The sequence below is a fragment of the Ictidomys tridecemlineatus genome, chromosome 6, assembly GCF_052094955.1.
Source record: "Ictidomys tridecemlineatus isolate mIctTri1 chromosome 6, mIctTri1.hap1, whole genome shotgun sequence".
NCBI lineage: Eukaryota > Metazoa > Chordata > Mammalia > Rodentia > Sciuridae > Ictidomys > Ictidomys tridecemlineatus.
This window is the reverse complement of record NC_135482.1, coordinates 108,237,283-108,252,416: the sequence shown is the minus strand read 5'-3', so window position 1 is coordinate 108,252,416 and position 15,134 is coordinate 108,237,283. Positions and strand designations below refer to the sequence as shown.

Below are 15,134 nucleotides of genomic sequence, written 5' to 3'. Positions count from 1 at the left end.
GTATAATATGTCAAAACACACTCTACTGTCATGTATATCTAAAAAGAACAATTTTTTTAAACTAAAAAAATTTTAAAAGAAATTAAAGACAGAAATAAATGGAAACACACGCCCTCTTCATGGACTGGACTATTAGGATGTCAACACTATCCAATCTACTGATTCAGGGCAATCTCCCTCAGAATCTCAATGACATTTATTGCAGAAATAGAAAAAGCCATCTTTAAAATCAGCATACTACAGTGATGCAGCCACATCAATGTTTATAGCAGCTCAATAATACAATAGCTAAACTATGGAACCAACCTAGATGCCCTTCAATAGATGAATGGATAAAGAAAATGCGGCATATATACACAGTGGAATAAAGAAGAGTGAAATGATGGCATTTGCAGGTAAATGGATGGAGCTGGAGAATATCATGCTAAGTGAAATAAGCCAATCCAAAAAACCAAAGGATGAATTTTTTCTCTGATATGTGAATGTTAATTCACACTAAGGGAGGGCTAGGGAAAAATAGAGGTACTTTGGATTAGGTAGAGAGGAGTGAAGGGAGGAGAGGGGACATGGGGGTAGGAAGGATGGTAGAATGACACATACATTATTAGCCTATGTGCATATATGACTATATGACTGGTGTGATTCTATGTCATGTACAATCAGAAGAACGAGAAGTTATACTCCATTTATGTATGATGTATTTATGGTCATGTATAACTGATTATAACAAATTAAAAAAATCTTTAAAAAATCCCACTTAAAATTCATAATGAATCTCAAGGGATTTCAAATAACTGAAATAATCTTGAAGAAAAACAAACTAGAAGAGTCACATTTCCTGGTTTTTGAAACTTCCTACAAGGTCACAGTAATCAAAACTGCATGTTATTGGCAAACAGCAATGAAATGGAATAGAGAGGCCAGAAATAAACCCTTCTCATATGATTAAATCATTTTGACCAAGGCACTAAGACCATGCAATGAGGGAAGGGCATTCTTTTCAACAAATGGTTTGGAAAAACTGCATATCCACATGCAGAGGAATGAAGCTGGACTCTTATCCAACATCATCAATACAAATTAATTCAAAATGGGTAAAACACTTTTAAGTATAGACCTACAAGTATAAAATTCTCAGTGTGGGGGTTGGGGATGTGGCTCAAGTGGTAACGCATTCACTTGGCATGCACGGCTCACTGGGTTCCATCCTCAGCATGACATAAAAATAAAATAAAGATGTTGTGTCTGCCGAAAACTAAAAAATAGATATTAAAAAATTCTCTCTCTCTCTCTCTCTCTCTCTCTCTCTCTCTCTCAAAAAAAAAATTCTCAGTGTGGCTTTGTTGTGCTGTGTGGTAATTTCTTTCTATTGTTTTCTATTGCTTGGTAGAAAACAGAGGAAAATCTTCATTGCATTGGCCTCAGCAATGTTATTTTGGGTATGACACCAAAGGCGAGACAAAAAGAAAAAAAAAAACAGACAAATTGGACTTTGTGAAAGATTTTTAAATTTGTTCATCAAATGACTCTATCAATATGTTTGAAAGCAACCCACAAAATGAGGAAGAATGTTTGCAAACCACATGTCTGAACAGGGATTAGTATTTCAAATGTATAGAGAACCCCTAAAACTCAACAACAACAGCAAACAACCCAATTGAAAAATGGATTAAAGCATTTGAATAGACATTTATCTAAAGGAAGAAGATATACAAATGACTAATAAGCACATTAAAATGCTTGACATCATTAATCATTAAGGAACTGCAAATCAAAACCACAATGAGATACCATCTCATGTTTATTACCCATGCCATCCTGATACAGGTGACAAGTGTTAGCATGAAGGTGGAGAAATGACCACCCTGTCACTCTAGATGGGAATGGAAAACAGTACAGCCTTATAGAAAACAGTATGACGGTTCCTCAAAGAATTTAAAAAAGAATTACCATATGACACAGCAATTTCACTTCTGGAGCTACATTCCCAGCCCTTTCTGTTTGGGTATATAACCAAAAAAATCGAAATTAGAGTCTCAAAGAGATATCTGTACACCACTTTCTTATCAGCATTAGTTAGTCACATAGCCAAAAGGTGGAAGGAGCCCAAGTGTGCGTTGAAGGATGAATGGATACACAAATGTATCACATATGGACAATGGAACATTATTCAGCTTTAAAAAGGAAAGGAATTCTGACACATGCTGCAACACAGATAAATCTTAGGGGCATTAGGCTGAGCAAAGTAAGTTGAGCCTGAAAAGTCAAATGCTATGTGATTTCATTTCTGTGAGGCACCTAGAGCAGTCCAAATCATACAGACAGACTGTAGAGTGATGGTAGCCGGTGGCTGGGGTGCAAAGGGGAGAATGGAGTGTACAGATTCTGTTTATAAGATGGAGAGAGCTGGTGATGGCCGCTCAACCTAATTTACTGAGAGGCTAAGCCCCAGGGTTCCAGAGAACAAGCTCAGAAGATCGTGGAAATGCCACCAATGTCCTCACCTGGATAGATCCTGAAGAATCCAGTTGCGCTGCCAAAATACTGCCAGGTCAGTGTAGGGTCTCTCTGAAAATTCTCCACAAAAACAGGGTTCAGGGCTTCAGACATGTAGACTCCATTTAAAATATCTGGATCTGAAGGGCAAGATGATAGAAAGAACTTCAGGGGTGACTAAGGTGCAAGCAGAAGTAGCCAAATCCTCACATGCTAAATGGGCATGTGCGTGCGCGCGCGCACACACACACACACACACACACACACACACACACACACACACACCCTCTAGTACAGAGATTGAGTTCTTTCCCTACTATGGTTTGGATGTATTTGAGGGTGTCCTCAAAGGTTCATATGCTACAAGTTTGGCCTCCAATGCAGCAATTTGAGAGGTGGTGGAGTTTGGTGGGTAGCAATTGAGTTACTGAGGGCACTGTCCTTGGGAAGGAATTTTTGTAGTTCTTATATGGCCCTGGTTGGTTCTTAAAGAAGGGTTTTATAAAAGACCAAGATTGGCTCCTCCCTACTCTTTTTTTTTTTTTTGTACTGGGATTAAACCCAGGGATGCTCTACCACTGAGCTACACCCCCAGGCCTTTTTATTTTTTATTTTGAGACAGGGTCTTGCTAAGTTGCTTAGGGCCTCACCAAGTTGCTGAGACTGGTCTTAAACTTGTGATCCTCCTAAGTCTCGGGGATCACAGGCATGGCATACACCACCATGACCAGCTCCGCCCCACTCTTTGACTTCCAGTCTCATGGGCACTTCCACCATGATGCCATCCGCCATGATGTGACACAGTCTGGCCCCCAGCCCAGTGCCAGTACTATGTTGTTTGGACTTTTAGCTTTCAAAAATGTGAGCTAAGTAAACTTCTTTTCTTTATAAGTTGCTCGGTCTCAGATATCTTGTTCCACCAATGAAACTAGACCAATACACCATACTGTGTAGAATAATTTCTCTACTCATCCTTAGTTAAGGAAATTGGAGAGACAATTTATAGCCTGCAGTGCTACTCAGGCAAAGGAGGCAAATTCGTTGATAATACCAGTATCACCACCCCCACCCTCACAACTCCAAAACAGTTCCAAGAGAGTGATAGCCCACGGGAGCTGTGGTGGCAACCTTTGTTGTACACGTTGGTGGGTAGCTGCACGTTGCTGATGGAGGTGTTCACACGCAGGTTGCTGAAGTGTGCGTTGGACTCCAGGACAAACTCGGCTCCCAGCTCCACGTAGTTGCCATTCTCATCCTTCTCATTGATCAAGACTGAGTTATAGTAGTCAAACTAGGGACAGAGGGGCATCAACCCAAGAGAAATAGAAGACACAGAGGACACAGAGCCAGAGAGAAGGAAATAACTTAAGTCAGAAGGATGCGAAAGAGAACTGGACAAACTGGTGGCCAAGTTCAGGGTGATGTGGGGACAACACATGTCCAGATAACTGGAACTGAGGACACTTCAGAGTAGTGTTTGGTGTAACTTGTCCTGATTATTGCCAGGTTGTCTGCTTGGTTTAGTGTGGGTCAAAGCAGAGTCGGAGGCAGGCAGATGGAGATTCAAGGAGAAATGGAGACAAAGAGTCTCATCAGCACCATTAGTTTTCTTCAGGGTGGGAAGGGTGCTGGAGACCAGAATGGTGCCCAGGTGGCCCTGTGCCCTCAGCCTGTGGTTCCCATGTCCCTCTCTGAGGGACAGTGGTCTTATTTCTGTCTCTTCCACACAGTGTGGGAGAGTCTACTTGGATTAGGACCCATAGATCCATAACCAGCCTGGCCTCCCCATTTTCTCCATACTACAGGGTCACACCCTGCCACCAGGGCTATTACTGCAACCCCCCACACCCCTCCAAGCTCCAGCTCTCAACGCTGCAGCCAGCATTAACTTTCTAAAGCCCATGTCCAGCCATGTCTCCCCCAGCTCCAGGCTTACCATTCCTTGCAGAAGGAAAACCAGATCCTGAGCCTGGCATTCTAGGTTCCTACCATATCTCCCAACACCCCTCCAAGGCCATGTTCTGAGTCACCTTCCTCTGGACACAAAGCAGGCCACCCACTGCTTCTTTTCGGTCTTCTCTTTTCCCTTAGCCTAACGACTCTCCTCCAGGTCTTGCCTGCCCAAATCCACACAACCTGTGGCCCAGGCCTCGTGCAGCCTGCCTGCAGGAGTTTCTGGTGGCCCTCCCTCATCTAGTCCTCATTCTCCTGTTGCCTGGTTGACCTATCCTTGTGGACTGGTCACATGCCTTCCATGAGAGCCACGCGGACTATGAGCTTCCTGAGGTCAAGACTATGCCCACTCTTGAGCTCAGGGCTTGGCTTTGCCCCTGGGGGCGAACATTGTGTTTTACAAAATGAGTGGATCACCACTCTACACTCCACCCCCGTATCCAGTATCAGGCAGCTGGATCTAGTCACCTTTGATGGCCACTGGGTGTGTGGTTGTTAAACCCTCCAGTGACAGCTCTGGCAGAGGACTTACCACCAGAGATGCGTTGAACTCATGGTTCAGGTCTGCCTCTTCAGCAGCCTCCACCAGATTCTAAGGGACAGGAAGGCAAAGGGGATAGAGAATGGGTAAAGTGGGTTATGGGTCCCTAGTAGGTTAACCATAGGATCACCAAGTGCCCCAACAATTCCACTCCTAGCTGCTACCCGAAGGCAAGCACCCTTGCTTTCCTCCTCTCCTCTCCTTTCCCTTCCTCTCATTCCTTTGCCCATGAGGAACCACTTTCGTGGTCCCCAAGTGATCTGGGAAGCAGAGGTACTCATACTGATGGGCCCTGTGCTAAGGAGACTTTGTCACCAGAATGCCACCAAGCTTAGCTGGGCCAGGTAGGAACAGGATGTCTCCAACCCTGGCATGAAGTGTCTGCTGAAGGAATCCTGGTTGGTGTGAACCAATAGATACAGCAGGGCTTGAGAGGCACAGGCCCACACTCCCCTGTGCAGGAATCAGACCATCCCAAACCAGTGTGGTCTCTGAAAGGGCTGATAGGACCAGCCACATCCTCTGGGAAGCCCTGAGAACAAAGAGAGAAGAAATGGGGCAGGGAGGTGGGCTGGCAAACCTTGACAGCTTCGACCTTCCTGCGTAGCATGTTCTTCATGTCCTCCGAGAACTTCCTCACCAGCTCCAGGCCATCCACCTCCTCGATCTGCAGACTGGACTCCACATCCTTGTATTTCTGTTCAGGGCAAAGTGGGAGCAATGGGCACACTTTGTTCTGTACCAGGAGGCTTGTGCCTGGCCACATGTGGCCTCCACCCTCTAGGCAAGTGTGTTCACACATGAAAAGCCTGGTTCACTCAGCTGGAGGGAAGGTCAGGCCCTCTCTTCTTTGCATAATAGCACCAATAATAATAAGAGCTGCCTCTTTTCAAATGCCCTCAGTCAATGAACTTGACCAAGGTCAACAGCCATCGAGCAGGGCAGCCTGGATGGGATCAAGGCTCCCAGAATTCCATGCCCACTGGAATGGGCATTGAGGATCGCTGCCTGACAAACTGTCAGTGAGCCCAGGAGAGCCTGGAGAACTGGGTTCAAATTCACTTTATGGGCCCAGGAGAGACCATTTCCCACTGAGTATATCATGAATGCCTGTTTAACTAGCTCTGCAGTCTGTTGGCCCTGTGACTTTAGGCATATCACTCAGTTTCTTCGCCTGTAAGACTGATATTTCCATGCCTTAGAGAATGTTCTAGAACGTGGAGTCTCTAAAAAATGTTTTTACCTAAAACTGTCACACAATTACTGCTCTGTCTTTCTCACCTGGGGCTGGAGGGTGCAAATGAGAAAATCAAATGAGTTGGTGTTTGCCACATAGGTATTATGAGGGGAAGCTGGGGTCTTAGCTGTCATTGTGGGGGTAGCAAGTGGTGGGGGGGGTCCAAGTACTGTAGGGAAGGGGAGATAAGAGAGCGAGGACTGCAGTGTGGTCACGGGCAGGCATGGAAGCTGCGATTCGGCATCACTCATGAGATGTGAAGATGCCTCACGGAACTGTGGGGAGAAATCCATTGTGAACATAAAGCTCTGACTGCATGGGAATGATAGAGAAGGTGAGCTATTATTAAAACTGCTCTGGGAGTTTTAACTCCTAGAGAAAAATGAAGTTTCTTATTATCTGGCACAAGGACAGGCTAGCCATACATCTGCACAAAAAGAACTGAACAGATAAAAGATGGAGGTGCTACAGCCCTGTCTCCTCCACGAGGGCTTTCTGCCTGTGGGCTCAGACCACTGCTAGGGCACCACGTGGGCACTCCAGCTCCTGGACATGGCTGTGGGACTGAGGGCAGGAGGTCAGGACCACTCTTCCTGCCCACCGGCTTCTACCTAGGGCCCTTGCACTGCCCTTTGAGGCTCCGTTGCCCCCTCCTCCTGCCTGCCTCCCTCTATCATGTGTTAGACCTGCACCCAAGTGTGCCCACAGACTGCTCCCCTTCGTTTTGAGCAGCCTTTCTGCCCACCCAATGAGGCTCTTGCGGGTTTAGTTCCATGTTAACATCAGCTTCCCAAGGAGCTGACTGACCATGCCACCATACTGTCCCCGTTGACTAGCTCTGGAGTTGAGCAAATTATTCACCTCCCTGGGCCTTGGTTTCCTTATCTGAAAATGAGGAATTTAGACGAGATGATCTCCAAGACCCTTCAAAGTACTGACCTTTGAGGACTCTGCTTCTCTACCAGGGGGGAGACCTGACTGACTGCCCTCTGACCTTGACCACCCCATGATCAGTTACTGACCTTCTGCAGCAAGAGGGAGCCGGAGTATCTGGTCACGGTGTCGTAGAGGCCCCGGCCAAAGGTTTCTGCCCACAGCTTCACTCTGCCAGGGATGAAAGTCAGTGTGTGTACGCAGGCCTCCAGGTACACGCATGTGCAAAGCAAGTGTCTCACACGGACACACACGGAACACAAGCACACAGAAATACACATGATACACACAGAAATCCACACACAGGTATGAGCATATACACACACACACACACTAACACACACTCAGAAACACACACAGAGAGAGCTCTTGACCCTCTTCCTGGCCCTGAAGCTGCGGCAGAAGACTGGAGAACCCACCAGGGCCCAGCAGCTGCACCAGGGTTCAGTGACGCCCGCTACTTGGCTGGTTCTCCTGCTGAAGATCACAAGACCAATGAGTTTGACCCCAAGGCCTTGCATACACACAAGGCCTGTTTTTTTTGTTTTGTTTTTTTGAGTAGAAAAAGGGGAGGAGAGGAAGGGAAGAGGTGATGCACAGGTTCAGGCAGGGTGAACACAACTGGAACTTCCTGGGCTGCGTGTCTCGATGAGCCATTTATACTTGTGTTTACTTACTCAAGGTCACTGGGGACCACTGAGCCTTCCTCAAAGACATCCTGAGGAGAGGGGCTGGGGGGAAAGGCTCCGAGTGGCTTTCCTGAGGCCCAGGGCAGGGCAGGCTGGAAGGGTGAAAGGAGGCCACACCTAGGTCTTGGGTAAGCTGCCAGTGAGGAGACCCTGACCTCTTCTCCACGCTTCAGAAGTACACTGGGATCCTGATATCTAGGAAGGTCCAGGGGTCCTGAGGTTCTCCAGGTGGAGCAAATGCGATTGGTCTGTGTGATTATTTCAAGATCAGCATTTAATCAGTGACTCAACCAAAATTGATCGAGGTCTTATTATGTGCACAGCCCAGGGTCACACCACAGTGCAAAACCTTCACTTAGGAGACAGCCCTTCCCATATAGATAGCATAATACAAATTTGAAGGGGGTCCCATGGAGCTGGGGGAGTGGCAGTGATGGTAAGGGAAGATTTCCTGGGGGGGGGCATCTGAGGTCAGTGTTATGAGCTTTGGTAGAGCTTAGCCTGGCAAAGAGATTTGGAAGAGGATTCTAGGTGGAGAGTACAGAAGAGCTTGGAAGAATAAAAAGTGACTCCAAGTTTCCAGCTTGGATTGTTGAGCTCATAGTGGTATCACCAAATAAAATTAAAAACATCAGGAAGATCAGGAGCATGTTGGGAAGGCGGATGGTGTGACTTGGGTTACAGGGTTGTGGAGTGCCATTGGGTAAATTGTGCACTGCCCAACTCCAGATGGCACCAATCCCGTTGTATATTGAAAGACATGAACTTGAGATTTAAAACCTCACGTGATGTCAGAAAGAGATGTACACAGGCATTGGAAATGTGAGTGATTGTGAGCCAGTCAGTACATGAGCAGAAATTGCATTCTGAGGGTAGAGGAGTTTTTGCAAGGAGAATGTATAGCATAAGAAGATCCATGAAAGATGCCAAATGTTGGGGAGTGCCAACAATTTCAGGGGCATGCAGAAGGAAAGGGGCACTTTAAGAAGACAACAAGTAACTCAGAAGCCCCCAGGAAACCAGGAGAGTGTGACAATATGGAAGTTGGGACTTTGGGGTTCAATAAAAGTGGGTAGCATCTGAAGCAACGGGGTCCTGACAAAACTTAGATTTGGGAGGGCGGGCGGTGAAGACTGGAGGCTGAGTGGAGCTTGACATGAGCAGGGTGAAGGGTCTTTGGGGTGGGAAAGACTAAAAGAAGAACTCAGCAGGAGAGAAAGGGAAGACACAGGGGGAGGAGGGTGGGGAGAAGGCTGGGAGGGGGATGTTTGCAGGCTGCGATCTCAGCCTGCTGTTGAGTTTCCTACATAGACCGCCTGCCCTTGGGTTCTCCTCTGCAGAGAACTGGATTCCGGCCATCTGGACTTGGCCCTCAGCCCGTTCCTGGAGTTTGCCTTCTACTATTAATTGGTGTGCATTCTGGGGATGCAAAGTATTAACAGCTCCCCCAGCAACATCAAAGTATTAACATCTTCCTCAGCAACGCGAACCGCACCGTTGTAGAGCCCCCGGCAGTGGGTGTCATGGTAAAAAGCAAACCCAGGCTGAGTTCAAATTCTGGCACTTGCATTTACTGGACTTGCAAACTTACAAGAATATCTAACTTCTCTGAGCCTCTGTACCCTCAAAAGCAAACTAGAAATTATACCACTCATCTCTCTGAATTGCGGAAGGGATTACAGGAGTCATGGGTGAAGCACCTAGCACAGTGCTGGTGCTGTGAACAAGGAACAAGGAAGGGGATACCACTTGAGGGAAACCAAATCCACTGCTACTCAAGATCAAGTACAAACTCTGTGCATTGTTTGGGCTCCCTCATCCCCACCTCTGTTCAGGCATGTATTTGGTAACTGGATGTACTGATAGCCTGGCTGTCATGCTGGGCTCAGGTGGCTGGATTTAGATGTGGACTGGGCAGTCAACACGTTTAATCTAGAATGCTCTACTCCCCACATGTAATGGGAATTCCTAGGACTGAAAAATAAACACTCCAGGGATATCACACAGAAATTTATACCAAGGTGTGAATGACTGATACTAGAGTCTTACCTGGAGCTGGTCTTAATGGTGGGATAGAGAATTAAGGCCTGGAAGGAGGCAGAAAGTCATAGAAAGGAAAGAATGAGGCCACAGAGACAGGAGTGTGAGTCAGCACACGAACAGAAATTGACATTCTGAAGGCAGAGGGACTCTCTCAAGGAGAATGTCTAGCATAGAAAGATCTGTGAGGGATGCCTGATCCTGAACACGCCACCTTCTGTTCGCATGAGCCATTCTATCCTATCGGTTTAGAACTGCCTTCCCCTTTCAGGATGTCACATTACAAGTTTCCCAGCAAATCCTCTGGGCAGCCATGACCATCTCTTTAAGGGTCCACACAGCACCCCTCTGCACAGCCTCGCCAGGCGGCCATCCTGGGAAGGGCATCGGCCCTGCAGGGGCTGGACCTGCAACTTGCCATGCTAACGAGGTCAGAGCCGGAAGGTCAGTTCTACGCAAAGCCATCAGACTCTGGGGATTCCAAAATCAGCAGAGATTTGGGGAGGAGAGGAGGGCAGGGAAGAAAAGGCCTTGAGAGCAAGACAGTGGGCAGGAGCAGCCCCCAGGAGAGTGGAGAGGGAAGGGAGTAGAGGATGGAGGGGTGCTGTGGGAAGGAAGGGAAGCATCAGGGGTTTCTGGGGTGAGGCTGAACTTCATGCTTACGTTTCCAGAGGAATCTTGGTCTGACCCCATGTGGGGGCCAGAGAAGTGCTGGACAGCAGCAGCCACAGGATGACTGTGGTCTTCTGCAGGAAGGCCCAGGCTCCTGGCTGCTGATGGCAGGGGGCCCAGTTGTGTGTGGAGCCAGGGTTGGGGTAGAACCTGGGTAGCCCAGGCATGGTGATCCTGCTGGGGTCAGGATAGGGGGAGAGGAAAGAGCAGCCCCAGCCCATCAGCTCTCTGGCCTGCCTCCCAGATCTCTGGAGGTCCAGAGCCTTGGGACTGCAGGAGCCTGCAAGCCTAGAGGGCTCAGCCTCTCAGCTGGATCCTGGTAGGAGAGGGCTGCCCCACGACTACAGAGGAGCACACCTGACAGCAGGCCTCCTGGAGAGGTTGTGACAAAATGGGCCTCTCTAATCCTCTGGCCTCTCCTCTAATCCCTGTCTGACAGCAGAGAGGGGGGTGAGCAGAAGGTGTGGGCAGTGACCTCAGCAGGATTACCCTGATCTCAGCTCATTCCATTAGGGGCTGCAGCATATCCTTCTGCTTTAAAGAGGCAGACCTGTACCAACAGAAGAGCTTCTGGACCCAAGAGGACCAGGATGCTGTGAACCCAGCTAGGGGACAAAGGAAGGGCAGCTGGGTTTGTACAGTGGTCTGATTGGCCAAGACTGTGGCAAACCTTCTCTTTGACTTCAGAGCAATCCTCGGAGGACAGAAGCATCAGCCCTGCTTGGCTGGGCCTCCGGAGGCTCTGGGAGCCTGAGATAGGGGTCGGCTCATGTTTCCAAGCCTGCTGCCTTTGGGCTAGGTCACTAATAAGGTAATCTCTGGGCCCCCACGCCCCACACCTTACTTGCTCACGGCTCTGGGAAAGGGACAGGTTTACTGTGAAGTTGATAATGTTTTAGGTCCTCCCTCTTGCATGGACCCCTCCCTTTCCAGGGAGTCCCTACATCAAGTGTTTTTGTAAAATTTACAAAAGTCAGATAGTTCAATCACAATGAGTGAAGTCTGCTATCTCTGCTTGCTGACTTCTTCGACTTTCCTTTAGTTGGGTTATGTTTGTTTGAATGACTGTGGGCATTTGCACTATCCAGCTCAGTGAAAGCTGAGTTGAGGAAACACTTAATTTGGGCTTAGTGGAATGTAGTTCGGTCACTCACAGTCACTTCCTTGTATAGACAAGTCATCTGCAATCACTCAGGACCATGCCCCCACCCCCAGGTCAAGTTGTATTGCGATGTAAATATGTTCTACAGCGCCTACTGCTGGCTATATGTGGTAGGTCAGGGGGAAAATAAGGCTCCAGACCCAGAGCAGAAGCTACTCTGCAGAAACTCATCCAAAGGATCTGGTTCTCATATAGGCCTGACCAAAACAAGAATTCTCTCCCATTAGAAAAAAGGTTGAGATTGATGGATATAATTGCAATCACACCATACACTGGTTTCTTTTCTGATGGCAATTATGTAAAATAGAATTGATCAACATTTTCATGTTTGTGAAATTGGTGGTGGTACAGTGTGAAGTGAAGCCACACACTATGCATCCCATGTGCTGGACTGCAGCTTCTTCTTAGAGTGATTGATTTGTCTTTCTTGAGGAAATCTGGTGGTTCCAGCAAAATGGTACGCAAAATTGCCACCAACGCAGTAAAATGCTTGAAGAAGCAAGTGTTCTAGTGACAAAACTCCTACACATATTCATCAATAAGTCAATGTTGTAGTATCAGAGGAATCTGGTTACACAGTTATGTGGCTCAATACAATGTGGCAGTGATTTTAAAAATGCATTTGAATTGTTCCTATGAACGCCTTCATTTCAGATTAATGTTGTATAACATTAACATGTCTCAGGACTACAAATCATACACATTTAGTATAAATACTACAGAGGTGTGTTGGGCGGTTTGTAGATAAAAGAATATGTACTGTTTCTAGGCTTTGTGAGTTTTGGGGACTTCTTCAGCTTCTCAAAATTTGTAATTGGGAATGATTTTTTAAATAATAAATAAATTTTCACCCTTTCAATTTATTTATTATGGCAAAATTATATAACATAAAATTTGTAATTATTAATCATTATAAGGGTGTAGCGCAGTATTATTAAACACATTCACATTAGTGTGCAACAATTACCACCATCCATTTCCAAACTCTTTCATCTTATAGAACTGAAACTATGTGTCTGCATTTATATATATATATATAGTGTGTGTGTGCGTGTGTGTGTGTGTGTGTGTGTGTGTGTGTGTGTGTGTGTGTCTGGTACTAGGGATTGAACCCAGAGGCAATTTACCACTGAGCTACATCCCAGCCCTTTTTATGGTTTTGAGACATTGTCTCATTAAGTTGCTTAGGGCCTTAATAAGTTTCTGAGGCTGGCCTTGAATTTGCATCCTCTTTCCTCAATCTCCCAAGATTTTTGGATCACAAATTTACACCACCAGGCCCAGCTATATCTTTTTTTTTTTTTTTTTTTAAAGAGACAGAGTCTTTCTCTGTTGCCCATGCTGGAATACAGGGACTTTGCAGGCTATTCTCACTACTGTTCTGTATATGAATTTTGACCTGCTCCATATGGAACTGCAACACTATACCCCTAAACAAGAGCTCCACATACCCTGCTAGCCCCTGAAAATCACCAAATCACATTCTATTTTGTGGGTTTTTTTTTGTGGGGGGGGGTACCAGGGATTGAACCCAGGGCCATTTAACCACTGAGCCATATCCCCAGCCTTTTCCAATATTTTATTTATAGACAGGATCTCACTGAGTTGCTTGGGGCCTCACTAAGTCACTGAGGCTGGCTTTGAACTCACCACCCTCCTGCCTCAGCCTCCTGAGCCACTGGGATTACAGGAGTGTGCCACCATACCTGGCACATCATTCTACTTTCTGTCTCTATGATTCTGACTACTCAATCTCATATAATAAGTGAAATCAGGCTGGGCACACTGGCACATGCCCAAGTGGGGGCATGCTAAACATAAGGGGTAACTTTTTCTTCTAACAACCCACTCTTAGGTAATCCAGTCCTGTAAGAGTGAGATCTCCCACCTGAGAACTGGCAGAACCCATTCCCCTGACCCAAGTACCTCCCACAGGCTCTACCTCCCAACCTGGCCTCAACTTGAGTTTTGATAGAGACACAACCATGATTGAGTCACTGCAAGAAGAGATGGCAAACTTGGATAGGGTACTTGTTAGGAGTTTAACAGAACGACTATTTACTATTTACTAAATCCTAGTGACTCAGGAGGCTGAGTCAGGAGATCACAAGTTCAAGGCCAGCCTCTGCAACTTAGCTAGATGTTAAGCAACTTAGTGAGCCCTTGTCTCTAAATAAAAAATAAAAAGGGCTGGGGATGTGGCTCAGTGGTTAAGTGCCTATGGGTTCGATCCCCAGTCCCCCTCTCCCTGCAAAATACTACTGAACTATACACATAAATCTTACATTATATGTATTTTGTGCTGTATGCATTTTACCCCAACTTTTAAAAAGAAGCAGGAAGAGGGGGTGGAGGTACAGCTGCCCAGTCTGGACCCCTGCTTTGTCTTCCAAAGCCTGCTTCCCATTTTTCAAACATTGATCACAACAAAACCCTAGCTCTGTCTGTATTCTAGCACAGCTTTGAAAGGGAAAGCACATTTTCAGATTCCTAAAGCCTTTAAATCATGACTCAGCCAATTTTTACTATTAACAAAGGAGGAAGCAGGAGCAAATAAGGCCATTAAGCAAAACACTGCGGTCTAGCTTGAACACGGGCCTCCTGCTCGCGTGCCTCCCAACCGATCACAAAAGAGCACAGCCTGGATTCATGTGATAAACAAGCACATCAGCCTGGCATCAACCTAGATTTGCAGATGCAGGGGGCTGCAGTGCAGCGGGCGGTGGGACATAAGCTTCCTTCTGCCTGGAGAGTCTGGGGCACATCAAAGTCCTGGGAGCAGAGGGCAGGGGGTTAATTTGAGGTGGGCCAGGCAGGCAGCAGCTGCACGCACAGTCTGTCTGCCTAGGAGAGGCTTCCCGGGGGACCTGCCGGATCTATAAATACACGGAAGTCACCCCTCAGAGCAAGAGGGGCGCGCATGCGCTCATGGGAAGGACTATCAGGAAAAACTGAGGCTGGAAGCCACACAAAGAGGGGGATGCTGAGGGGATGTAGGTTGTAGGGGAGGACCTGGAGGTGCAAAGGAGCTGTGAATTTCCATTGCATGCCCTCGACTTCCCAGCCCAGTAGTAGTGCAGGGAGAACTCCTGAAGAGGCTTTCAGGAGCAGGCTTTGAGGGGGGAGACCAGAGATGCCAAGGGGTGCTGGCCACAAACCAGTAGCTCCCTATTTGACCCACAAGTGAGCCCTGACCCAACTCCAGGTCCTGACCTGCTGTGGGTGGGCCTGTGCAGACAGGGAGTGGAGGCCATGTGGCAATGTGACAATGTCCATATCAGAGATAGACCCACAGCTCCACTGTGGGACACTGTGAGGACTGGGAAGGCTGGGACCCAAGGCCAGGTCCCAAGGCCAGTCTGACCCAGTGGGCTTGGAGTTGTAGCACGGGGAAGACAGAGCCCTGCCTTG

The 15,134-nt window shown here is 47.2% G+C and overlaps 1 protein-coding gene and 1 long non-coding RNA gene across 10 annotated transcripts in view; one reads left to right on the top strand and one right to left on the bottom strand.

Annotated features, from left to right (window-relative positions):
• The window catches only part of Cacna2d4 (calcium voltage-gated channel auxiliary subunit alpha2delta 4), a 106,961-nt gene extending 95,983 nt beyond the window's left edge, over positions 1-10,978 (bottom strand). For 4 of the 8 annotated variants that reach the window (XR_013423208.1, XM_078015462.1, XM_078015463.1 and 1 more), the window contains exons 1-7: positions 10,553-10,977; positions 7,250-7,331; positions 6,272-6,502; positions 5,571-5,687; positions 4,982-5,041; positions 3,625-3,787; positions 2,505-2,636 (exon numbers count right to left, since the gene is read on the bottom strand). Coding sequence is in view for 7 of the 8 variants with exons in the window: in XM_078015462.1 (XP_077871588.1) it covers positions 2,505-2,636; positions 3,625-3,787; positions 4,982-5,041; positions 5,571-5,687; positions 6,272-6,502; positions 7,250-7,331; positions 10,553-10,782 (1,015 nt within the window). In the remaining variant the exon portion in view is untranslated. Of the gene's footprint in view, positions 1-2,504; positions 2,637-3,624; positions 3,788-4,981; positions 5,042-5,570; positions 5,688-6,271; positions 6,503-7,249; positions 7,332-10,552 lie in introns of all 8 variants that reach the window. The other 4 variants (XM_005333982.4, XM_021732187.3, XM_078015466.1 and 1 more) reach the window with 2 other exon arrangements.
• Positions 10,140-15,134, top strand: part of LOC144364983 (uncharacterized) — a 37,425-nt gene continuing 32,430 nt past the window's right edge. For both annotated transcript variants that reach the window (XR_013423212.1, XR_013423211.1), the window contains exons 1-2: positions 10,140-10,333; positions 11,075-11,372. This is a non-coding gene — a long non-coding RNA (uncharacterized LOC144364983). The remainder of the gene's footprint in view (positions 10,334-11,074; positions 11,373-15,134) is intronic.